Source organism: Daphnia pulex, chromosome 9, assembly GCF_021134715.1.
Source record: "Daphnia pulex isolate KAP4 chromosome 9, ASM2113471v1".
NCBI classification, from domain to species: domain Eukaryota; kingdom Metazoa; phylum Arthropoda; class Branchiopoda; order Diplostraca; family Daphniidae; genus Daphnia; species Daphnia pulex.
Window position 1 is genome coordinate 2,583,756 of NC_060025.1, and position 26,116 is coordinate 2,609,871.

General features: G+C 44.4%; 2 protein-coding genes and 1 long non-coding RNA gene across 7 annotated transcripts; 1 reads left to right on the forward strand and 2 right to left on the reverse strand.

Annotated features, from left to right (window-relative positions):
• Positions 1-59: 59 nt before the first annotated feature.
• LOC124202561 lies at positions 60-8,347 on the reverse strand. Of its 4 annotated transcripts, none has more exons than XR_006878232.1 (10): positions 7,910-8,347; positions 6,833-7,810; positions 6,606-6,729; positions 6,387-6,512; positions 5,228-5,345; positions 4,960-5,139; positions 2,159-3,926; positions 664-1,670; positions 390-589; positions 60-319 (listed from the first exon to the last, which is right to left on the reverse strand). It is a non-coding gene; the product is annotated as an uncharacterized LOC124202561 (long non-coding RNA). The 4 variants fall into 4 exon arrangements; XR_006878230.1 differs by having other exon boundaries at positions 390-1,670; positions 2,159-2,339; positions 3,766-3,926; positions 7,910-8,342; XR_006878229.1 differs by having other exon boundaries at positions 390-1,670.
• Positions 2,423-14,447, forward strand: LOC124202545 (extracellular matrix organizing protein FRAS1-like). 2 transcript variants are annotated; one of them, XM_046598899.1, is made up of 15 exons: positions 2,423-2,559; positions 6,127-6,240; positions 6,413-6,490; positions 6,577-6,731; positions 6,810-7,284; positions 8,374-8,445; positions 8,697-8,797; positions 8,860-10,087; positions 10,271-10,489; positions 10,906-11,585; positions 11,656-12,284; positions 12,464-12,533; positions 12,619-12,843; positions 12,927-13,106; positions 13,397-14,447. In XM_046598899.1, the coding sequence occupies exons 1-15, from the start codon at positions 2,481-2,483 to the stop codon at positions 13,949-13,951; spliced, it is 4,860 nt and encodes a 1,619-aa protein (XP_046454855.1). In that variant the 5' UTR covers positions 2,423-2,480; the 3' UTR covers positions 13,952-14,447. The 2 variants fall into 2 exon arrangements, with proteins under 2 accessions (XP_046454855.1, XP_046454854.1); XM_046598898.1 differs by having other exon boundaries at positions 2,425-2,559; positions 6,106-6,240.
• On the reverse strand, positions 14,194-20,792 carry LOC124202547 (organic cation transporter protein-like). Its single transcript, XM_046598900.1, has 10 exons — positions 19,971-20,792; positions 18,665-18,866; positions 17,594-17,852; positions 17,081-17,273; positions 16,243-16,348; positions 15,521-15,848; positions 15,327-15,448; positions 15,155-15,214; positions 14,898-15,079; positions 14,194-14,820 (listed from the first exon to the last, which is right to left on the reverse strand). The coding sequence occupies exons 1-10, from the start codon at positions 20,432-20,434 to the stop codon at positions 14,556-14,558; spliced, it is 2,181 nt and encodes a 726-aa protein (XP_046454856.1). The 5' UTR covers positions 20,435-20,792; the 3' UTR covers positions 14,194-14,555.
• Between the last annotated feature and the right edge of the window lie 5,324 nt (positions 20,793-26,116).

The window sequence follows — 26,116 nt, forward strand, 5'->3', positions numbered from 1 at the left end:
AGTCGCAGTCATTGTTCGTTTCATTCATAAAGTTTGTCTTGTCGATGGGATGAAAATGTACGTCGTATTTCGATGGCCTTATTCGGGGCGACGATCATTTTTTACGACCCGGTCCTTTCCCATGAACTGGCCAAAATAAAAAAAAAACAGCCACGTGTGTGCGCACAGCACAGTGTCGATAAATTTGGATTAGGGCTTGTTTTATCGTCGGAAATGAATCATCCAAGGGCGAGAGCTCTCACGGAGAACCTTTCATCTTTTGGTGGGGGGAAACGGCACCTAACACACCGACGCTGACGTCACTAATCATCGCTCGCGTCTGTTGTAGAAAAGAGATTCGAGATAACAGCTGCAGAGAGGATTAAGTAGGTACGTGTACACATAAATACCATCAACATTTACAAAGGAGACATTCTCTTTGGTTTTTGGTTCCGGTCTCGGCGGATTAGAGTCAATCACGGGGGGCGAATTTTCCTAAACAAAATGCCAAATGCGACGAGTCTCGGTCGTCAATTTGTCCACGTGTCGGAGCGTGTCGACGATTCCCAAAACGAAAAGAAAAAGAAGCGGCTGGAATTCGACTGGAACCCTGAAAAAGTTAAAAGTAAAATAAAAACCAAAAAATCACGTCATCATCATCAAATGCAGACAACGCCCGCGAACTTTGAATTCCGCTACCATATGGCCCTGGCTGTGGCTCTGACTGGCTGGCACACGGCAGGTATCCCGTATACAGCCCCCGTCAGGCTGCGCAGTTAAGGATACATACCAGAGACCAATTATTCACGCGAAAATGTCTGTGTGTGTGCGCACCGATTGGCGCGCTACCAGAAAAACGGGTCAAGAATGGAGATGGGCCACAGCCGTGGACATTTGATGGATATCCGATCCTTCCTTCTCCTTTGGGGAAGATGGACCCGGTGGTGAAGTGGTGGCCTATCCCGCTCCTACTGTCCGACAGGTTTCCGCCGCATCGCCTTGGAACGCCCGGGTCACGGCCGCACCTCTCCCGCGGGAGCCCATCATCACGTTTTGGGAATTGATCATCAACGTCAAAAAATGAGCCGTGGACCATTTCAACTTGGGACAAGGTCTCCATCCATCCATCCCAGGCCCAGGTTCTTTTTTTCCAGGTGGGGATGGACCGGTTTATTATTCGACACCCCCAACTGGTCGATCCATTGTCCAAACACTCGGAGATGTCATCCAACTTTGCAAAAGTAAAAAAAAAAAAAAAAAGTAAAAATTTAAAAATCGGCATTGAAAAAAATATCCACCTGGATGGCCAAAAGAAAGGGAGAAGCTACCGTCGTATTTTTAGAGGCCGTTTGAGCCTCTCTCTCTCTCCATTGAAGAAAGACGAAAAACTAGGGATGGTCTTGCCCACCCAGCACGGCCGGCCGTCTTTTCTTTTGTTCTATTCCCACGACCCCGGTACGATTCGAGTGTTTTAACCGTTTGTCATCTCGTTTTCTTCTTTCCTTCTTCATCCGTGTTGGCTTCATTTCTTTTCCTTGTTGTACAAGCCGACGATCGTGCGCTGAGCGTTAAGACAAAATTTGATTGCTGACGGCGGCCGTGGTGGTGGTGGGGGCCCGGCCCACAGCGGCAGTTTTAAATCGGCCAAAGTTCCTTCACGACGGCGCACCAGAGCGTCGCTGCTGCTAAACCTGCCCAGTCAAAAAATAAAAATAACAAAAAAAAAATCAATGCAAATGTTGGAACGATTAAGAGAACGACTTTGTACACTACACAAATAAATAAATAAACCAAAAACATTTCCCCCCACAGCTCTAAAAAAGAAAAAAAAAAGAAAAAGTTGAATTTTTGATTTTCTTGAATCACGTCCAACAACTCGAAGAAGATGAGGGGAGGGAAATTACATTGGCGGCGGAAAAAGAGTTCGGAGCCCTGGAGGTAGGAGGAGGCAACAATATATATGAAAGAAGGAGGAGGCGTGTTTTGCCTCCTATATTCCCCCCCCCCTCTCTTTCTTTATTTATTTATTCTTCCTTACACACAGAGAAGACGGTGGGGGGAGAGATATATCCTCGATGCTCCCGCCCGGCTTGGAAAGAAAATTTGACTGGAGAGAAAGAAGTGAGCGGATGCTGTACACACACACACACACAACTATACATATACTACTACTACTTACTATACACCGCGCGGGTTCTTCTTCTTCTTCTTCTTTTGGGGCCCAGTCAGTCTGTTGTTTGTTGTCGGTCAGAATGGCCGCTCGTTACCTTGACTCCACGACTTCTCCTTCATCATCATCAACATCCAATTCGTCTTCTTCTGCCGCTACTACTACTACTACTACTACAGCAGAGGTGATTCTGTAAAACCCAAAAAAGAAAGAAAGAAAAGTGGCGGATGAGTGTGACCAGTGTCTCATTTTTCGCCCATTTCAAATTTCCCGCAAAAAAACAATTGAATCAAATTCATCACAAAAAGACAAACGAAATAATTAGCGCAAAATGCGTTGTACAGTGGTCGTGTCTCGTTTCGTTGTCGTCTTCTCCTTCCTGTTGATTATCGTCGCACATTGCACAGCAGGTAAAAATCAATCACCATTTATCTCAATCGCTAATTGTTCAAATCAAAATCGTAGGGGTTATTTGAAAATTTTAAAAAATTTTAAAAAAAATCAGTCACGTAATGCACAACGGGCAGACATATAAGAAAGTGAGGAGGCCGTGAACGTCGTGTAAGTATTTTCCTTTTCGGTTGGTAGAAAGAAAGAAAAAAATAAGCGGCGGGTTCGGCCGCACCTCCACTTATTTTTAGGGGGAGGTGGGAGGTTGGCCAAAAAGGAGAGAAATAGAGATAGAGAGCTTTCTTTAGCTATACAACATCTCCCCCCTCACCTCCCCATTCACCAATTTGATGTATCGAAACGGACGTGCGGCTGCGGAATTGGAATCCCGAAAGTAAAAAATAAAACAAAAAGGTTTTTTTCTTTCTTTTTGAAATTCCCGCTCTAGCTAAACTATATAAGCAGCGGTGTGTCTCGTGAGTTGCTCATTTGATTTCCCCCCCCCTCCTCCCCACCTAAAAAATGTCTAATTTTAGCCAGTAAGGAAAGAGAGAGAGAGAGAGACGAGGCGACAAGATTCCCGAAAGAGAATAACAGGCGGCGACAGATGAAGCTGTTAGATCCTCCTCCTCCTCTTGGAAAAATAACAGCCCGGGGATTATGTACATTTGAATATTTTTCTGACTAGAGACATTTGACCGCTAATGGAAGAACCAAGAGAAAGAAAGAGTAAGACTCCCGACATTAACACCACCACCACCAACCCTTCCACCGAACCGACACTTCCCCCCAGAAAAAACCGAAAAACACGAAAAACCAATTTCCCGTGAAATGTTGTGTAACTTTTTTTTCCCGGCGAGTGAAAGAAGAAGAAGAAGGAAAAAAAGAACAACAGCGCACACATCTAGTGTTTCTCTCTTAATATATATTCGCCCAGCCCCTTTTCGGTCGTGGTGATGAATGGGTCAATGAAAAGTTTCGCCTCTTTTTTTTCTGTGTGTGTGTGCTATAAGGCCCAACAACAACAACAACCGGCGGGATTTGCCAAGAAGGTCACGACGTCCAGAGCCAAAAAAAAAAAAAAAAACCGTTTTCATTCGGGCCAGGCCAGGCCAGCAGAAGCAGTGGAACTGTGTAACACGTCGTATATAGGCTGGGCCGGCTACAGTTGAAACTGTTGGTCATTAAAAAATTAAGGATGCTGGAAATATACTACTACTACTTACTACACAACTACACCAGATGACTACTAGACTAGTAGTGTGTGCCATTAAGGGGCCCCAGCACCACCATCAAAAGGGTTTTTTCTGGTTTAATATTCAACTCGGCACAAGGACAAGGATGCGTCACGTCGCTTTGTCGGCTCGTTAACTTGTTGATTTCATTTCTAAAAAAAAGAAAAAGATAAAATTTCGGTTCATTATCAGTTTTTTTTTTAATTTTTGGTAGAAACAATTTCGGTTTGTTTTATTTTTATTTCTGTTTTTTGCCACACGCACCAAGAGATTAGAAAAACCCATCCGTCATCATAGGATACGATGATGGGAATTCCTTACACTTTCCCGATGTTTTTTCGGGAGCGGCGCGTATTATTTTTCCCCCCAAAATTTCTGGAATTTTTTAAAAAATAATCGCGCGAAATTCAAAAAAAGTAGAATGGTGGCCAATATCAATCGAAATGGGAGTGGAGAGAAATGTTTTCTTGTTTGTTTCCCGACCTTGACAAAGAGAAGCGACGCCGAGATGTATATGTTGACCGACGCCGCTATCGTCATCATCTCTTAGAGCCCATGTTTGATGATGGAACGGCCGGAGGGGGCGCTACTCTCTCTCCTCTGATGTTTCCATGTTTTCGACAACAAGAAACGAAAAAAGATGGCCCGGCCTCTAGCTATATACGTATCCCATCATAACCTTTGTGTGTGTGCGAGCGCGTACATATGAATATAATAATATAATACCTGGGCCCTGGATCAATGAATATGCGAATGTTTGAACGTGCAGCTGGGCGCCCCCACTCACCAAACGGGTACAAAAAAAGTTGGCAAAAAAAGAAAAAAAAAGTTGGTAAAATGTTTGGCATGAATGAACGGACATTTCGACGGAGGATGCTCATTTGAATATTCCAATCGTGTGAATAAAACACCAAACAGCCGTACACAACAAACTTTTTTTTGGGAAATTTTCAAAAATAAAAAAAGATGTCGTCTGCCTTCCGTTTAGATTTTTAACGAGTTTTCAGTCCGCTAGATTTCACATTTTAACCTTAAACGACCTCTAAAAATAAATAAAAAAGGCATGCAACCAGCAACCCGAATCGATCATCATATTTAAAAATAACGCGCGCGCACAATAAGAGGTTCTCGAGGACGTAACTTGTCATCAAAATGAAGAAAAAGAAGAAGTTTTGGTTTTTTTACCGTGCCCACATTTTCCTTCCGTCCAACTTCCTGGTCTCTCAGCACCTTTTTCTTTTTATCTTTCATTCCTCCCGACTTCCGGCTGTGACGTCACCGCCAGACTTAATAGCCGGGCAGTAGAACAAAATCACGGAAGCCAACGTCGTTCCAAAAGCCAACTCGCTCCTGGAACAAAAAACCCTGGAACAAAAAGAAATTTTCTTTTTAAATAAAACAAAAAGTTCCGAAAAAGTTTTTGTTGTTGGTTTTTTAAAAAAAGAAAAATAACTTGAAACGATGACGCGGGTTTTATGTGGCAAAGGCGGAACATCCCCCCTCGAGTCCCGTAACAATTTTGGAAGACATCCAGTTTGCACGATGTCGAAAATGTCGGGAATCCAGGGAATCTGAAACAAGCAAAGAAGAGCAGAGCAGAAGAAGAAAATGGTTCGAATTTTATTTTAGAAATCAAAAAGAGTTTTTTTGCGCAAGAGCTTTGAAAAGAAAATGTCCATCAAATTGAGTGAAACTTATTTTTTTGGTTTTGGTGCTGAGACCATCAACTCTCAACTCTCCCGTTTGGAACAAAATAGCTAGACGCCCACCCCACACACTCAACCCCATATGTGTTAGGAGTACGTGTGTGTGTGTGGCATGTATATAGATTGTTGCCACTACCGGGAATGTTGACTCAGCAGCGGGCGACTAACTCGGATCCCTGCCTGCTGGGTCCCCCCCGTGTGATTTACGTCCGACTTCATTACGCAAAAGTGTTTCAGTTCCTCCCGCCCCTCCTTCTATATATCCCGTGCTTTTTCTAACGATGCCAACATCCACACACGACAACACGCATCTAGAGTCTAGCTAGCTGCTCTCGTAAAAAAGCCTCGGAACCTGACATGTGATGTCGTGTTTCACACCTACTCACAACAGAGACAACTCGTTCTGGTGTCTCACTTGGTCTCAAAACAAAAAAAGGACAATCGCTCGTCCACAAAGAAGAAAACTCTTCAAATAAATTTTCCACCCCAAATTCTTTTTTCGTTTTCCTTTTCGTTTCCCACTCTGTTTGTACACAGATGGTGACTTGCAACATGTATATAAATATAGTCTAAAAAAACCCCTCCCACAGCTTTTAATTCTTTCTTGTCTGTTTGACTTGTGCGGATTTAATCCCCAAACAAAAAGATTCGAGCAGTTGTCCAGAAGGATGTATCTGCACCGGTGGTGGTGGTGGTGGTTTGCCCAGTAATAAGCTGGAATGTCGACGCTGTCGTCCAGGATACCGCCAGTCAACAACAGGTATGTACTATGCACACCGCTATAATCTAGTGTACACATCTTAACATGTCTGTGTGTGCTGTGCCCATTTGAATTCCTTTTGGCGAGTCACGAAAATGAATCCGAGCGGACACAAACACAAAAACAAGCATTATATAAACTGTTACTTTTTTGTTGTTGTGTGTGTGTGTAGTTAAAGGCCGGCCAAAGTGTAGTCAGCAGGAGGTCCAGCAAGACGGTCCACTCATGTCGATACCATCGGTCGTCGAAGGTTTATTTTTGATTAGATTTTTCTGTCGTGATAAAAATCAAATTTTGAAAAATGTTTGGATTTTCATTTTAATCAAAAATAAAAAGGTGATGCTGTAACGATATCGGAGCGTTACTTTGTCGTCCTCGATACGGCCGTCGACAAGGAAACAGTCGAGTACATTCTAGCCCGTCCAACTACCATGGGGTCCGTCCTGTTATCCGGCAAAGTCCTGCAGATCGGCGACGTCATCACTCGAGCTGTAAAAAACTAACAAAAACAAAGAAAAAACAAATTTCGCCTAAAGGATTTAATTATTTTCCGTCTTGATAACCATCAGGACGTGATTCAAGGGAAACTGACCTTCAGAGCAGATAAGGAAGTGGGCTGGTTGCCGGCCGAGGATCGATTATACTGGAACGTTTCGGCAGCCAAGAGCGACGACAGCGAAGAGAAAAATGGCAGAGGTCGCAACGTCCTGTTGAACGGCCGGGTGTTGGATTCCAGCGGCAAAGTTCTCAGACGGACCGAGGACACCATCAAACGGGCCAGAGACGAAAACGGAGCCAACGGACTGGCTCCGCTGCCCAGGGTTCCACTTCGACCCGAGGCCCTCATGATCGCCATCGAGCCCCGCGACAATCAGCTGCCGGAGGTCGTCGTCCACGGAGAAGTGACGGTCGAAGAAGGGGCCACCGAAATCCTGTCGCCGGACATCCTGAGCGTCAACGACAGCGATACAAAACCCGACAACCTGGTCGTCGTCATCGTCGACGGACCCAAGCACGGCTACCTGGAGGTTAGGGATCGATCAGGTGAGAGAAAATGTTCATTCCTTTATTTCTTTGTTTTTCGCCAAGTGTTAAATCATTGTGTGTGTGGAAAACCTACACACGATAAAACACACACACACATGACTGGCTGCTGCTGCTGAGCTGCTACTTTTTTTCTGAAAGGGAGGATGGACTGTACAAAAAAGAGTACAAGGAAGGAAGGTCAATTGTTGTTGTTGTTGTTGTTGCGAGCTGAATGCCAAGAGGGAGTGTTTCTTTTGACAGCTAGGGGGGTGTCTCTTCATAACGGAGTGTGTGTGGAGACAATTCAGCCACCTCCCATGCCATCGCAGAGCCTTGAGGTATGGGGGGGTTGGCTCGCTTCAGCAGCAGCAGCAGCACTGACTGTGCAGTAATTACACGGTGCAAGTGTATCCACAGGGATAAATCAGGCTCAACGCTTTTGTCTTTTCCCCCTGCTGTGTGGAGACTCTGCAGCTCAGTGATGCTTTCCTTCGTGGCATGGCATGATGAATGGGCAGACGTGGGCCCAACCCTCTCTCGAATTCTGTAACAAATAATACACACACACACATCAACAGAGAATTTGGTAATGAATGACTGGCGGATTTCATCCGGTCGTTCAACCATCTCACGAAAAATATACCGTGAAGCTGATGCTGCTGTGATCTGTGATGCTTGCAGCTCTCGATGATGATGATGATGAGATTCTCACGTGATCGAAAACGAGATAAATTATAGACCAGAGACCACGCGGTTGCTCGCAATAAGTTTTACATCATCATCAAGTATTATAAAAGGGAAGAAAGAAAAAAAAAGGGTTTCAGGGCATATTTCAAGTTGTTTTTCTTGATTCCAGCGCACGAGGAGAGAAGCGATTATAAAAATAGGCGCCCAAATAACATATCATGTGTCAGATTTCTACACTTTCAATTAAGAGATTTTCGGCCATGATGAAGTTGCCAAATTGCTTTTCTGGAAAATCATCTGCTCCAGCAGCCATTGTTTTTTTATCCACTCACACGTTATTATTATTTATTTAAACAAAGAAAATAGAAACTAGCTGAATATATTAACACACACAAAAACGATTTTCTCTTCAACCAAAAGGACAAAGGAAGGTGGTGACTGAATTTCCATTGTCAGCTCTACTGGAGGAACAACTTAGTTACGTCCAAAACGGTAGGCGTCTCTCTCTTTTCTTCTCTTGATAAAAACATTTTTTGAAACAAACATCTATTATATAACCTTAGAAGTTTAGCTTTAGCTTTGGGCTATCTATCTTTTAACTGATGAGATTCTCCATTGTATTTGGCACGTCTATTATATGTCTGGTGTGTTTTCCCTTTGTTTACTCAACTGACAACCTATGACCGGCGGGGCTGATCGTCTTGAAACCTGCTGGATGGATGGATTGCCATTTCGGCAAACAGATCACAAAGGCAGCGAGCCTCGCCAAGATTCTTTTCGATTCTACGTACGAGACACGTCAGACAATCGGTCGCCACCCTCCCAACTGGACATCGTCATCGAGGTATAACTTAATCCAATCAAATCGGCCATTTTTAATCTTCTAATCAACTCAAATTTTTACAGAACGTCAACGACGAGTCGCCGCAAATCACGACGCGTCCGTTGCTCCTGTCGATGGGCCAGGATCGAGTGATCCTGACTGGCGACCATTTCGACGTCCAGGATCAGGATAGCGAACCCTCTGATTTGCAGATCACCTTGGTGGCCCAGCCGACCAACGGCCGGCTCCAGCGATTCGACCCGCTGACCAACAGCGACCGGACGTTGCAAAATGGTGAAACTTTTGACTACCAGGAGCTCCTGGACGGCAACATCGCCTTCATCTCATCCGCCGAGGAGGCCCAGATCGTCTTCCGGGTGACGGACGGTGACTCGTCAGCCGGCCAGGAAGTGACGCTCCGCTACGTCAACAAGCAGCAGGACGAGGAGCTTTTCGGCCGCAGCGGGGGCACAACGCCCTGCCTGATGGAATTCAACACGACCGAATGGAAATCCGGCGAGAATTCCGGAGTAGCCGCCGTGACGGTGGTCCGCACCGGCGATTTGTCCATCACCTGCTCGGTCATCTGTTCCACCGAGGCCCAATCGGCCGACGATTCCAAAGATTTCGACTCCCGCCCAGTGGCCGAATCGTCCAGGGTCTTTTTCCTGCGCGGAGTCACCGTCATTTACTGCCCAGTTCAAATTAAAGACGACAGTTTCTACGAAGGCGACGAGACTTTCCTGGCCAGGCTGAGTCACCCCCAAGTGGAACAGCTGGAAACGGGCGGCGGCCAGCAGACGGCCGATCAGCCCAAAGTGGCCCAGGGCTCGTCGTCGTCATCGGCTGTGATCGGATCGCGGAGTACATTGGCCGTCCGCATCCAGGACGAGGAAGACATTACCCGGGTCCAGTTCAACCAGTCCGTCTACCGTCCAGGGACTCAACAGGACGCCGATTCCGTCACTCTGCACGTGGAGAGGACGGGCGATTTGCGATTCGCCTCCAAGATTTTCGTGTCCAGTTTGGACGGGAGCGCCAAGGAAGGCAAGGACTATGTCCTGAAAGGCCGTCAGAGCCTGGAATTTGGCCCTGGAGAGAAGTGGACGTCGTTCAGCGTGGCGTTTCTCAACGCCAATCACAAAAATACCTGGCCAAAGAGTTTCCAGATCGCTCTCAGTCCCGAGGACAGCATCAATGCCCAGTTGGGGGCCGGTAAATCGTCTGCCACCATCCTGATCCCGCCGACAGTCACTTCCGGGCCGGCTCTATTGCCGGCCGAGCCCATCGTCGTCTCTCTAATGGACTACGGTATGAGTCAGTCATCATCTTTTTGGTTTATTTAAAGTACATTTTGTAATCTAATCATTTTTAAAATAATAATAATTAATTGTGTTTATCTAATAATTATGTAATAATGATGTAATAGTTAATTTTTACATAATCTTAATTTTGAAATCAATTTTAATTTTTAACTGGACCCATAAATTACAGATCGACTGGGCGCGGATCTTGACAAGCGACCGATATCAGTTCCGGCTGGATATCCGGTCGTTTGCGTCACGCCCTGCGACCCGAAATATCCGCTGTACAACATCAGCACCCAGAGGCTCTGCCGCAACATGGCCATCGACGTCTCCAAGATCCGCTTCTCCTGGGACATTTCACCTCCATCCAGCGGAAGCAGTAGCAGCAGTAGCCAGGAGCCGTTAAGTCAGTTCCGTTCAATTTTTATTGAAACAATTTAGAACTTTGTATTACAATTATTCGGTTGGATGAATACTGGAAAAAGAAATTGTTAAGACATCCCGTGCCGGGCAATTTTGGGGTTGTTGTTGTTGTTGGGTTTAACCGACGATGAACAATTCCGGCCCGGATGACTCGGTTGTTAAATGATAAACGTGCAGAGTCATCTATGCGATGACTGTAACATTTTGTTTACGATGGGAAATCCCTGCACGTAGTACAGACGGGCAAAATACCAAAAATAAGTGGGTCACCACACATTTCATGCCCAGCACACACTCACTAGAGACGGACTAAAAATAACCTCACGTGGAAATGTTTGATATTTTTGGAAAAAGAAAATCGATTTATCATTTTGAAATATTTGATCGATTTATGAGCAGGTGACAGTACGGCCGGCCCGTTTTATCGATTGAGCGAACCGACGGCCTTCAGCGGAGTCGAAGATCGGGTGCTGGACGCCGTCTTCTTCGGCCGTGACTTCAAAATCCGCTGCGTGGCCCAGCCGGTACGATTGGATCCGGCCATGATGGTCGGGCCGGCCTCCAAGAGTCGACCCGTGATGGTTTCGGGTCAGTCGGGACTCTGCCCGCCTTTCGCTCCCAACAGCCTGGCCTCCGACGATCCGTCCGACGACCAGGTGATGGTGGCCGGCCAGCAACCCTTCTCGGCCTCCCTGTCCTACGTCAACGCCAGCGATCCGCAGCATCCGGACACGATGCGCATCCAAGTCGTCGTGCCCCACTCGGACGGACTGATGCCCATCCTGTCGACCCAGCCGCTGCACGGCATCCGGCATGTCATGAGCGAGCCGGCCTACCGCTCCCACCACCGCTGCTCCAATCTCCACCCGGCCATGGGATTCCTGGACGGAAGCGATCGAGACGATCCGAATTTGGCGCCCAAATTGCCGTTTGAATTCTCCAAAAGCATCCGGCAAGAATCGGCCGTCCGGCTCTACCGCCACCTGGATTCCACCGGATGCCTCTGGCATTTCGAAGCCTGGTACACCATGACGGAACTGGTCCAGCTCTGCGGCGGCCAAGTCACCTCCAATTTCCAGGTAATTTTATAATCAAATTTAAAATTAATTGAATTGAAATTGAAATATTTTGTCCGTCCATTTCTGGAAGGCGATGAACCGCGGGCAAGTTCAAGTGACGGTCCGGGTGCCGCTGTACGTGACGTTGATCAGCGCTTCGACGGGCGGCCACCAGAGCTGGACCAGTGTCGAGCATCAGACGGAAATGGAATTCTCCTTCTCCTACGCATCGGTCCTGCTGGGCCAGCGCGGAGTGGCCGAAACCAAGCTGGCCTTGGCCGTCCAGCCCCATGTGACGCGAATCCGGACCGATCCCAACAACGGCCGCCTGGTGATTGAATTCCAAACGGAAACCCGCTTCGCCGGACGCTACCTGGAAGGCGGAAGTCGACTACTAAGTCCTCCGCACCACCACTTTGTGGCCGGCCAGTGGCTGGGCTTCGACCTGGAGCTGATGTGGAGTCAGATCTACCCGACGGGAGCCACTTTCCAAAAGTGGAGGGCCGTCTCCAATTACACGCTACAGGACTACACGGGCAACTACACCCTGGTGCTGGCCCCTTGCCCGGCCTCGTCCGATGCCCAGCAGCCGGCCAACAAATTCGGTCGGCTAATGAACAATAAAAAAGAAGATTGCCAAGCGGCCGACCCGTTCAACGTCACTCTGCCCATCCATTACCAGCAGCCATTCCGGCCGGAACCCGTCCACTATTCCCTAGAGTAAGTGTGTGTGGCCGGCCCTACATTAAATATTTGTTCACCTTCACAAAACAAATCGTTGCAGTGGTCAACAGTTGAACATTTTGCCGATTATCTCAAGGCCGGCCAGGGCTTGTAAAATTGTTGTTGCGGTTGTTGCGTTGCTGGACAATTAAAGTTACATTTCTTGTCTCATTTAGGACGACGTTCCAGTTGACGAACGACGTGCGGGCCTTCCTGAGAAAACCACGCAGCATCGACGACATTAAAGTAATTAATTTAAAAAAAAAAACGAAATTTCCAAATGAATTGCAATTGATGTGAAAATTCTTGTCCGTCCTGATGGATGTGAAAGGATGCTGAATTCGAAGGTTCGTTCCACAACGGAGAACGGGTTTACGGGCGCGTCCTTTGGCATCCCAGCAACGAGCTCTCGCCCGGCTACCGCCTCTCCATCGAGAAATTGTACCTGTGCGCCGGCCGTGACGGCTACGTCCCGCTGTTCGAGCCCAATGCCGAACGGCCCCAGTTCGGATGCCTGGAGAACTCGCAGCGATTGAAATACCGACTACTTTTATTGGTCCGTCCAGTCGTCCGGCCTCTTTTATTATTTCACATTTCCCTGGAACAATTTTAAAAACATTTTTTTTTTATTATCGATAGGATCGTGAGGACCCGTACGGAAGTGACAAGGACGTCCAGGGTCTGTCCCTGGACGCCAAATTCGCCAGTCAAGTCGACCAGCTACGCACCGGCATGGCCCATTTGCCCAGCATGGACGGGTTCGTGTTCAGCGTCGATCCATTGTTCCAGCTGGAGCCTGGAATTCGCTGGTTTCTCCAGGTATTTTATCTTCCACCCCTCCCACATAGTACAATTGATGCCTGGACACATCTAGGATAACTGATGATGATGATGATGGTCACGCTCCTTATCCAGTCCAGCAATGCGGGGAGGGGTCGGAACGGAGACTGGCCCAGTTTGATCTCAATCTCGTTCTCCCTGACCCGGTTACGTCCGGCCTTTCCCCTCCTCCACAATCTGATCGAAACATTTGTTTTTTCTATTTCCATTTTTATTTATTAAATTCAAATTTAATTTTGGCGCCAAATTCAAAAAAATCAAATTTTTAGGTCTCCTATTCCGTTCAGCCGGTGATTGGAAGCGGGTCCATGTTCCGCTGGAAGCGCCAGGAATCCGGAAGCCAACTGAAGGCCCGTCGAGGCACCAACATGCGCTTCCTGCCGCTGGACTGGCCGCCGTCCGGCCACACTAAAAGCGGCAAGGCGAGCAACAGCCCCAACGGCGGCTCTGACGACGAGCCTCAGCCGTCGGCCGTCCTGGCCTCGACGCTCCTGCTCTCGGCCGGCCTCTTGGTCATTCTAGTCATGGCCGTTTTGATTGTCTTCTCCGTGTATTACCGACCGGCCCAAAATAAGACAAATCAAAATCACAACAGGAGCAGCAGCAGCAGCAGCGACGACATTAAAAACATCCAGACGGGCAGCGGCAGCGGTAGTGGGCCGGCAGCCATCATAGGCGCGGGGGGAGTAGAAGCGGTGGCGGCGGAACCATTTCCGGTAGAAGAAGAAGAAGAGGAAGACTCGGAATCGACTCCGATGAAAGCTCTCAATAACAACGGACGGATAGCCAGCACATCTGGATCCATCAAGATAACCCTGGTTTGATAATCATTTGACACACATTCACATATAAACACACACACACACACGTAAACATTTATATATATATATATACTGTATACTATACAATGAAATATGAGAAAACACAATTATTTTTAATCACCTCCCAAACCCCCCCCCCTCTTCCCCTTTTCTCCAGCAAATGGAGAATCAAATAGGCGCACAGCATTTTTTGATATGAACAAAAATCAATTTGTTTGACATTATCATCATTTTTGAAAAAAAAAATTCCCGAAGGCCGTGATTATTATTTTCTAATGCGATATATTCGTGAGCGCGCGCTTCAATTGTTTGTTTTTCGGGGCCCGTTTGTGTGTGTACAAATAAAATGAATTTTTTTTTTCACCCCCAATTTTTTGTTTTAAATTCCCCCCACTTTGATTGCACAATAACGATTTACAAATTTCATCATTGGATTTTTGCATCGAAAATCTCTGCCGATGTCGGAATTTGAGAAGACAAAATAAACAATTCAACCATTGAGAGAGAGGAAAATAAGAGAAAGGAACGACATTTTTTTTCTTTTCTTTTCAAGGTCCGTCCGTGAAAATTTTAAAAAGTTGGAAAAACATTTTTATGGAACAATTTCTCAATCGATTGGCGGACGGGGAGGAGGAGCTGATGAGGAACTGATAATTGTTTCCGGGTTGTTAGTTTTGTGGCTCTTGTCGTTGGGGTCCAGCTGGCGCTGCTGACGCTGGCGGGCCAGCAGGCTGGAGCGGAAGGCCTCTCCGCGGATAGATGTCCGCAGGGCATTGGCCCGATTGGACGGCGCCCGGATGAAATTCGAATCCTTGGCGGCAACGACCGGCATCGAATCGCCGCTGGAGGCCGTCACCGTGTCCGGCTCAATTCTGCCCAATTCCAAAATGAAATTTTTAATTAATTTCGGGGAAATCAATCAACTAATTAGAGCTATTGAATCGTTTACTCTTTCTGTCGTTGGCAGCACGGGAAATCCCAGAAACTTTGATCTTTGCCGAAATTCTCTCCGTCCTCGATCGTCTCCGGCAGAATGGCGCCCAGCGTCTCTGGCAACATGAGTCCGACGATGGCACCAATCAGGGCCAGGATTCCCAGAATGGTCAGTGGCAAAAATTGACTAAAACGAGCCTATCATTTTAAAAAATTCCATTTTTTAAATGTTTGAATTTTCCCGCCAAATTTGAAATTCAAATTTAGTATTACGAGATCGACGATGTAGGGCGAGACGATAGCGGCCACGTAACCAGCGATATGGACGTAGGCCTGTTACATTTGATATATAAGGTCACGAATCATTAATCAGTCCGGTCGATTTAATCAAGGACGGCCAAAGAAGAAAAAGAGAAAAAAAGAGAAAGTGGACGGCGATACTCACAATGCCCTGGGCACGGACGGACGTGGGGATCAGTTCGGCTCCGTACTGCAGACCGATGTTGAACGTGATGTTGACGCAGAAACGGCCAATGATGGCCAGCACGGCCGTCAGAACGGCTTGATCTACGCGGGAAAACAGTTCGGGTCCAGTCACGAGAGAGAAATTGATTTTTAAAAATATCGGTCACTTATTACCATTGGGGACGGCCAGAGTGGCCAGACTGAAGACGGAGGCGCCCAGGAGTGAGCCGAAGGCCAAGATGCGTCTACCCCATTTGTCCAGGAAGAAAACCAGGACCAAATCGGCCGGCAGTTCGGTGACGGACGCCACGCTGAACGTCAGGAAAACGGAGAGACCCAAATTGGCCGTGTTGCGGGCGTGGCCGTCGTAGACGACGGCCACCAGAACCCACAGCAAAGTCAGCAGGATCGTGTTCCTCCTCATCCTGGGCGTCCGCAGCAGGTCCAGCACCGTTTGTTGCGGCTCCTTGGAGCTGGCCTCCATCGCCTCCTCAGTGGCAGTCTATATAAAGTCATTGACATACAATATGCAAATCACGCCATCAATTTACATATAAAAAGAAAAAGAAAAATATTAATAAAAGCCTGGACAGATTCATTACTCTCCTTTTGTCCAGGGTCCCCCCTTACTCGTCATAAAAACAAGATGATTCTATTCCCACACCAACTGGAAATGGCAATTTGCCCAGTGTCAACCGTTTTGGTCACATGACTATTTGTTATTATATTCCCCAGGATGACGTTTCTCTTTTTTTGATAACAATCGATAGAATAATATCAGCCAATTTTTGCGTGTTAGAACTTTGATGGCCAAACGAGAAAAATGGACCACACGCCGAACGGACGGACGGACGGATGGATGGATGGATCAAATTGTATAAAAGCTAATCAATCACCTTGAGTTTCTTGTAGACACTCTCGTCGACCTGCTTCTTGTTGATGCGAGCGAAAGTCTTCAAGATGGAAATGGCCCGCTCCGTTTGCCCTTGAGACAGCAGCCACCTGTCGAATTGGACGGACGTTTGAAAAAATGTTTCGATTTTTCAGATTATTTCTTCCAATAATATTTTCTAAAAAAAACATTTTTCTTATATTTATTTTAAACTAAAAAAACTAAAATGAAAAAAAGGGAAATCGATGCCCATCAGAGCGGAACCAGCACGGACCTTGGCGACGTTATAGATTCATCAGAGTCAACCCAATAATACGTCAAATGAAATCATCAAATATATCAATTCATTCTCTCTCTCTGCTGCTGCTGCTGGACCTGTATTTGTTTTGAACACGCTCCAGAAGACGGCGGTAGGCCGTATCAATATTTGATCATCCGGACAATGTGTGTAGGCTATACACACACGTGTAAGCGAAGAAAGTTGGCGAGCAGAAACAAAAATAAAAGTAGGTCAACTTCATATTTTTTCTCTTTTTGAGCTAGTGAGAGAGAGAGAGAGAACGAAACCATTTTCACTTAATGCTCAAACACAAGTGAAAATGATAACGCGCAACTCTATGATGGCGGTGGGCCCCCACACAAAATCTAACGGGAGCGTGTCGTTTGATTTACGGTAGGGAGAGAACCCGCGGGAAAAAATAAAAAAGCAAATCTGTTTTTCTTGTTTTTTAAAAAATCATAAAAATATGAAATAATGTGTGTGAGTGTCCTGATGGCTAAATATTGTGTGTTGTCCTGCTATAAATAGAAGTCAAATTTATAATAATAAGGTATTGCATTACCGAGCGCTTTCGGGAACGATCCAGTAGGCGAGGATGACCGAGGCCATGGGAATGGACGTGGCCAAACTGAACATGCGCCAGTCGCTGATGCCCCAGGCGATCCACGGCAACACCGTCGTTCCGGCCGTGTAGAACAAGGCGATCGACAAATTGGCCACCAAAGTCCGGTACGTCGGTCCCACGTATTCCAGTACTATATAATTACATTCATTTAGAGTTACCATTTTTTTTTCAAATTGAATTGAGCTATTAAATTTTCTTTCTTTCTTTTTTTTGAAATAGAATTAAGAAATTAAAATGTAATTCATTCATTCATTTTAGATTAAATTGATAAATTAAATTTTTATTTATTGATGTATAATCAAAATTGAATTAGAAATAGAAATTTTATTAATTTCTCTATTTAAAATGAAATTGTGAAATTCAATTCAAAATTCAAATTGATGATTATTTTTAAAATTGAAATGATTTCAAAATTAATTTGAGACTAATTGAATTCCAATTTGTCTTTACCGAGGATGTACATGAGGGTGAAGGAATTATCGAAGGCGATGCCCATGAGGAATCGGGAAAAGGCGAAGAGGCCGAACGTTGTCGAAAAGGTCGTGATGATTCCGGCCAGGGCGCCCGTCAAATTGCAGAGGATCAGGGCCGGAATGCGGCCGAATCGGTCGGCGATGTAGCCCAGGACGATCCCGCCGATGATGCTCCCGCAAAAGAAGAGGGCCTGAGCCAGCGGAGCCTTACCGGCCTCATCGCACACCCAATTATTCTGAATGGGTTTGGATTTTTGCATAACATTGAAATCTAGCTATGTTTCCACATACCGCGATAATTAGAAATATAATTGCTTAATTGCATATCCTGTTCAAAAATGGTTACATCACAATCGATAAGGAATTGCCCATTGTGAGCGCAAGGGTCCATCATTCTATAGACAGCGTCCAATTAGAATCGATTGGCCGCAATCAAATGCAAATTAGATAGACACATAAATAAATCAACTTCCCAGCAGCAACAGCAGCAACGGTCTTATTATTATAATTTCCCGCGAACGAACGAACGAAATAAAACAAAAAAACATTTTTTCAAATATTTTGCCAGGCTGCATATCACCTCATCACGACGCTCTGATCTTTTGCGTTTCCACCTGCCTGTACGTTATTATTATTATTAGGATCGTGAACTCCAGGAACGTGAATGCCAACCGCAGCACGATCGCCGATTAGAACCATTTCTACCCGACAACCTCGTGAATGATTTTTCGTTTCACGCGCCGAATCAAAACAACTGCGCAAATTTGTTTCCCCCCCTCCCCCCCAAAAAAAAGATGTGAGAAGGTCGCCGCCGCCGAATTTTTAAAAATTTTTAAACTGGAAATTTCTTTCGCGTGACAGGACGAAAATTGTGTTAAACGCCGTGAAAGCGCCCGCGCGGACGTGAAAGGTAAATATAATAAATACGCCAGCAGCGTCAAGGTGATGGAAATTTTTTTTTTAAATTTTGGCGGAAGAATTTCAAAATTCTGATGGCGGGAGTTTTGAAAAAAATTAATTTGAAAGGGTCAAAAATGTTTTGACTGACTTCGGTGACGGCGGAATGGTAGCGGATTTGTTCCAGGTCGTAATCCCATCCGTCGCGACACGGGCGGGTCGGCCAGGTCGCGTTGGGCCGCAGTCCGTCGCGCAGGACCGACTCGTAGTCGACGTCGTAGGCCGTGCAACTGTCGTAGGTGGCCGGCCCACCCAGCACCGAATTCGTCACCAGCGGAATGCTGATTTCCCTCCTATTAATAAAATAAATAAAAATAATTCAATTAGAATCATCAACCCGATTCAGACACCACCTAGAATTTGAGAAACATTGGTTGAACTCGGGTATTTCCAGGTGTTCCCCTCTAGGATTTTCCCACACGATAATTCAGGAATCGTATGCAAATTTTTTGTTTTCTAAAGTAGATGATGACGTCCGGGTTCACCACACTCCAATTGCATAGCAAAAACTGGAACTGAATCGACACGGAATTTCGATGTAATTTTCTTAGCTCATTGACGTGATTGGCCCGAGGGCATCTGAACGAACTATGGTCAACCCAAATTAGGAATTCGCTGCTGTCTATCCCCTCCGACAGGTTATTATTTGCATAATCACTAGAGAAAAAAGAAAAGAAAACCCCCAAAATTGCCATGGCAACGCCTGGTTAAAGGACACCCCTCTCGACCTTATGTACACGGTTGATTGGATGCGATGAGTCGGCGGAATCATATCCATCCACGTCAGCCTTGCCGCTCTTGGGCGGATGTGATTTTCACCTCCTCCCCATCCATCTGATGATGATAACAATTTGCGCTCGTATATATGTACAGTCGAAAAATTCGCGCACAGATGCCAGCAGAAAGAAAGTGTCTTGAACTCATAAGAGCACGCGCCAAATACAAAATTAAAAAATAAATAAAATAAACACATCCGCAAACCTCCGCATCATTATTATGTATTATGCGGTTTTTCTATCTCTCCTTTTGGCTGCCCGGAATTGTTGTCTATTTTTTCGACTCGTCACGATGATGTAACGTTATACGTATCAAAGTGGGTACTGGTGGTACTGCTGGTTGGAAGATTATCAATCTAAATTTTGTTATAACCCGACCATTTTTCCACCTGGATGCGCGTAGCTCGCTGGATTATATGCTTTCTCTTTTTTGAAAAAAAATAATCCGCACACACGATTAGTCAATTAAATTCAATTAAGATGCACCAGCAGGATGTCGTTTGAAATGGAAAATTCCGTGACGACATTTTGAACCCCCCCAATAAAAATAAATTATCCCCAAAAAATTGAAAATTCCAGGAAGAAAAAGTTTGAAAAATTTTTTGGTTCACTTGAATTTACTTTTGAGTGATGTTGAGTCCGGAGCGATTGAGCTGCGGGATGTGACAGGTGTGGACGTCGACGAGTGTGATGAAGACTTGGCTGAAATAGGAGAAGGCCAGGAAGAAGCAAAAAGGAGCCGTCAGGAAGAAGAGGGCGATCTGGTAGGGTCCGAATTCGCCAACGTACGGCAACATGTCGTCGAAATCCACCACTGGATCATCCCCATCGTCATCCAGGGTCACCCCACCGCTGCTGGCCACCGACGACGAGCTGGTCGGTGACAACTTTTTGTGCTGGACGATCCTGGACAAGGATCCGGCCCGATCGACGATCCTCAAAGGCCTGGGCGAACTCAAAGTCGGACCCACTTTTCCGTGATGGCGATGATGTTGTTGTTGCTGTTCCCGCTGTTTATTAGTTTCGTCCTCGTCGTTAATCCAGGCCGGATTATCCACTCCGCCGTAATTGAATTTGCCGGCCATGACGACAATTCTCACGAGAAAGTTTGATCCACTCTTGGTCGGGAAAGTGCGTCGAGTGCCGATGGAATCAAAAGTTATGGCCACTGGGAAAACAAAAAATCAGCCCCTTGAGCCCAGGCCTATTGGAACGCCCAGCAGCACTGGGAGTGAAAAACAAAACAAGGGAGGAGCTTGGTGTGGAGGAGCGGAGCGCGTTTGTTCACGATGTGTCACGATCTAGTTTCACCGGTCGACTAACGACTTCCACGACGGTCCCTCCACCTTTGAACAAACGCCAACCGCCTAGAAAAGAAAAAAAATAAATAAAATAGCCAAATAGAACCACTACCGCTGCCGCTGCTGCTGCTGCTGTTGTTGGTGTGCGAGCGTGAGCAGAGTTGCCCTGCGGGAGAGTCTCTCTCTAGGAGATGGCGAGAGCGTGAAAAAAAAGGAAAGAAAAAAGGAAAGAAAAAAAAGGGAAACCCTGAGAAATATGATTATTTTCTGTGTGAGGCAACCGAGAAAATGTCGAGTCTCTTGATAGTGCTCCCGTGCGTGAAAGACCAGAAAGAAGAAAAAAATACCAACGCCCTTTTTTAGATTTTTCAAAATCTTTTTTTTCTTTTTTCAAACTGAAAATTAATTTTTTATTTTTTACAAGGAGGGAATCACGCTCGCCCTTGAGCGACCAATGGCTCCGCCGGCTGCTCCTCAACAGTTTTCCGTGAACTTGGGGAAATAAAAAAAACCGATTGCGTCATCCCAAACTACAAAGTTATTCGTCTAATTATTTTTTAATGATTTAGGATTAGATATGATTTGATGGGTTTTTTTTTATTTCTTCCTGGTCATTTCGCCGTGACGTCAATGGCTGTTTGACGCACGAAAAATTCAAACAGCCGCCGGTTGGTGAAATCATTTTCATTTTCACTCAGTCACGACAGGCGCTATTCATCCCCCTTTATTTTATTAAAAAGGATGGATGGATGGATGGATGTCATAATCCTCTCGGAGCGACGGGCTCGGCCACCACCACTACCACCGCACAATGGAGCGCGTGAAGAACGGCGGGACACATTCCAAATGAATTTCCTTAGCCTTTTACGGTATGTCGCTCTCTCGAGAGAGAAGAGAAGAGTCAAGGAATCTTTTTGTGTGGAGTCACCACTCACCAGCTATAAGTAGATAGCACCTGCGTTGACTTAATAAGAACGTCGTCCACATTTCTCCCCCGGAATTTCTATTTTTTATTTTATTTTTCATTCGGCGGGAAATTTGAAAAAAAAAGTAAAAATTTTGCGCGTTTACTTGACCGCGTTATTTTTTCTTTAAATGAATTTTAGTTAAGAAAAAATCTAATCAGCTTATTCTCATCGGAGGTTAAAACAACAAAAAAAGTGGTCCATATTTAATGAGGCCGGAGAGAGTGTCAACTTTTCGGTCGTGACAAAAGGGAGAAGAAAAACTAAAAAATTTCTTTCAACAAATTTCTTGCGCTGCAGTCTTATGTATAGTCGAGCGTAACCAAAAAAAAAAACATTATAACTCAACCAGATAGTTTTGTGATTGTCTCTCTCTCTTTTTTCTTCGTGATGTTTTTGTGTGCTGTGCCCAAAACGCCCTTGAAAAAACCCAAAAAATTCTTGTCGGGGAGATTTGTCTTTTGTTTTTATACGTTGCTGATGGAAGAATAGCAGCATCGAGACTTCCGCCAACGCAATTCTATACGAGCTACGAAACCTTCGTTCCAAAGAGTTTTATCGTGATTTTTATAGGCCTCCGGAATTGTTTGTTGGTGTGGTGGTGGGTTTTTTCTCAAGTTCTTTGTCAGATCTTGTAATATAGGAAATGGTTTTCCGGATCGATTGGTACACAACATTTGATTCTTTGCGGTTAACGATTGCCACGCCCCGAAATTAAATGAGATCGATAGCCAAAAAGTTGAAATATTTGAAAAAATAAAAATCGTGAGATTTAGTCTCGATTCTTAAAAAAATATTTCAATGTCCATCAAAAGTGATGGGAGCAGCAGGGGAGTGGAAGGCACATCTGGAGCAAGGTCAAGGGTATCAACATCCCGACTAGCTAGCTAGATACTTGTATATTCTCCAATCACTATGCTGGCCAGCCAAATGTTCCTTTTTCTCTTATTTTTTTACCTCTCTCTTTGAGATAATCAGTCACGCTTATTCTTCTCGGTTCCAATCTACAGCAGAGAAAACGACACAAATATATTTTGACTGGCCAGCCAGAATAATATAACATGCACAATAAGAGCTAGTAGTTCTAGTTCTATACAGTCTGCTGGTCGACCGCCAAATGGACATCGTTTATATGCCAATGAACAAATTTAAAACATAAAAACAAAAACAAAAAAAGATTTTATTCGTTGGATGAGATTAAACGACGAGTCTAAATGATATAAACTCGTTGGCCAGCAATTCCATCCTGTGCTAGAAAAAAGCCTTGATCTACTAGTTTATGGCCTAGCACATTATTATGACTATCTACATCAGTATACATGCCTTGATTATTACGCAAGCCAATCTGAGAGAGAGAGAGAGATAGATAGATAACATTCAAAGAATGAGAACAACTGTGCGGGTTTTTGCAATTAAATTTCGCCTCACTTGATCACGACACACTCACGCCGACCAGATGATGAATATCCATCGACCGCCCCCCTTTCTTTCACTTAGATTGTCTCGGTTATTCATCAAAGCTTTTTGTTAGACACATTTTTCCACCCATCACTTGAATCCTATAAATATTGATTGAATCGTTTTGTAGTATAGACGATTTACCTTTTTGTCTTGTCAACTCCGTTGGGGATGAAATCAATTGTCAACTGAATTGAATTTGTCAACTTCTAAAAGGTCTGAGCTCCTACTAAACTGATGGTTGACAGAATTTTAGAAAGTTTATATTTATCCGACCTAGGTACTATCTGAAATGTCAACTGTCAATGTGAAGGTGACATTGGCGATTGAGGGTTAGAAGGTCCGAATTTCATTGGTTCGTTGGCCTTTATTCTTCTCCCCTTTACGGGTGAGTAGATATCTAGATACACACCTGTTGCCTGGTGTAGTAATAGTACCTGGACATGTATATTTGCCAAAAGAGAAAGTCTTGACGCGTCCAGTATATGAGTATATAGACAGCCCACACAATCTAGATGAACAGATTTTTCGGAGAGAGTCTGCTGAGACTGTCACTATATACATGTACATATACCTGCGGTTGAAAAATTAGAAAACTATGCGGAATGCGTCGCCAAATAACGACACGAATAATAGAATACCACCACCACTACCACACATTCACGCCATTAAAGTAAAAACATCCGGCCGAAGGGGATCAATCGAATCCAACCGTATATGTACACACATGATACTACACCAAGACTCTAATAATGGGTAATACCCCCATTGTTTATGGCTTATGGTATACAGAAATCGTCACGACTGGCTTCTTTTTACAGTGGATAAGCTCTATTAAAAAAATACTCCAGAATTACTATATAGCAAATAACATGTACACACACACACAAGTTGTTTTTGGGCTGAAAGGGGGGAAACAAAATGATCTATTTTGTCTTTATTATTTCTCCGCTGGTATTTTTACTGGACGAAATGAAATAGACAAAGAAAAAAGAGATAAAGATATTAAATGTTTCTGGCTGCTGGGCCAAAACAATGCCCAGCTCCCGTTCCCATTCCTTATATCCCCGAGTTATTACAAACGTCTAAACACACACACACATCCTCAAGGTGCTCTGCCCAATCATATAATACATATCCGCTCGGCTATATACATACACAATAACTCTCCGCCGTATATACACAGGAGAATTTTTGTCCAGCATTTTATTTTTTATTTTATTTTTCTGAAAGTTTTTCGCGTAAAAATAAAAGAAAAATCTGAGGATATTTTTTTTTAACAGCTGTTTTTTTGGGTTGTTGTAAATTACCGGCATATTTCACCGATAGTTAAAATAAGCCAACCAATTTTTCTCCTTTTTCGTTCGTGATATCGAAAGCAGCAACCCACACTGCTGCTAGACTAGGCACAGCACACACATTGCGACAGTGTTTTCTTGGGGTTTCCAACGTGCTGCCCGCAAGTTTCCCGGATAATTTTGTGTCCTAATCCGTTCCGCCGGCGATGTGGGATGACGCCACATGTCACGTTATATAGTCTACGCATGCAGGAATATGCTGGCTGGTTTGTAAATGTATCGCCGTCTTATATATATTTTCACTTCCTGAATGTAATAATACACACATCTAATATACATGCATGTAGAGCTATATAAGGTCCGGATCACTTGGAGTACCTACCTATACTACTACACCGTATTGCGGTCGTTTGATTTCCTTTTCGTCGCCCAGCAGCAGCAGCCGCAAATAATCTGGCGTAATAACAGATGATTATATTATACGATGCGGTGTGACACAGCTCAGCTACATATGGAGAGATCTTATTTATTCCATTTGAATTTCTTTTCTTTTTTTTAAATTTTATTTAGAGCTCAACATTCTCATTAAAATTCAACGAAAAAATTCAATCGGAAATATGCGGTTGATTATTTTTTACCTCGTGAATTTATAAATTTTAACCCGGAAATCTGGAAACCTCAAATGACATTCCTATTTGACAGGTTAATTGATGTATATGTATAGCGCCTAAATTATTCTCTACAGTTCACCGCAGATTAGATTGTATTCCGGAAACAATTATCCGCACCTAATAATTTTCAACTTTCTTATTTTTCTTTCTTCTTTTTATCTACACAAATTGGATTAACATTTGGTGTCTTGTTTGTTTGTTGGTGTAATTTATATTTTTTTACGATTACGATCATGGACTTTGGGAAATCCCGCGGCGAAGCCCTCCAAGTTTATATGGCCAGCTAGCGACTTTTTATAATAGACGCCATCATACGATATGCATAAATGGTCACAAATAATATAACCGAGAGACTCTGGCTATAACTATAATCTTCTCTTTGGGTGTAGACACCCAAAAAGGTTTTTTAGTCAGCGGGTATTATATCAATTCAAGTGGAATAAATCATATAACATTAACCTAGATTATATATTCGCCTGCGTATATATAACTAAATCATCACTGCCAGCACGACTAAAATATACAAACAACCGTGTAATCTAATAGATTTTTTTTTCTATTTACAGAAAAATTTATTCGTCTAACAAATATGTATACTCGTGTCGATATTATTTGTTTATAGATTCACGAAGAGAAAAGAACGTAGTTACGTAGTAGATACCGGAATGATCGATTCGTTTTTGGGCGGGAAAATAAATTTGAATATGAAAATTATTATTATTTTTTTTTTCGAATTTCGCACACAGGTGGATATTCCCGATGATATGCAATCATTCAAATTTGATAGGCTAGGCCTTGACTAATGTTCTATTCAACAGCTCGCCCTCTCCACTGCTCCGCAGGTGTCCCGAAGGTTTTTTCTTATTCAATTTTTTCTTATTCATTAGCCAATAATGAACGCAGTTTTCGGGAGATGAATAGATGATGTTGAACTACTAAAACAATATGATTATTTTAAACACAGTCGGTCGTTTCAAGGTTAAAATTTTGAAAATGAAAAGGGACAAGAGACAATAACGAGAGCAGATCGGCGTGATGATGCAAAAGACGCGTTGCCAAACACACACAAATAAA

Coding starts and splice junctions, on each gene's coding strand:
- LOC124202547 (XM_046598900.1), bottom strand. CDS start 20,434: ATGGCCGGCAAATTCAATTACGGCGGAGTGGATAATCCGGCCTGGATT. Junction 15,449..15,520: donor CACTCTGGCCGTCCCCAATG/GTAATAAGTGAC, acceptor TTTCCCGCGTAG/ATCAAGCCGTTCTGACGGCC. Junction 15,215..15,326: donor CCGTCCGTGCCCAGGGCATT/GTGAGTATCGCC, acceptor CAAATGTAACAG/GCCTACGTCCATATCGCTGG.
- LOC124202545 (XM_046598898.1), top strand. CDS start 2,481: ATGCGTTGTACAGTGGTCGTGTCTCGTTTCGTTGTCGTCTTCTCCTTC. Junction 6,241..6,412: donor ATACCGCCAGTCAACAACAG/GTATGTACTATG, acceptor GTGTGTGTGTAG/TTAAAGGCCGGCCAAAGTGT. Junction 12,534..12,618: donor GCAGCATCGACGACATTAAA/GTAATTAATTTA, acceptor TGGATGTGAAAG/GATGCTGAATTCGAAGGTTC.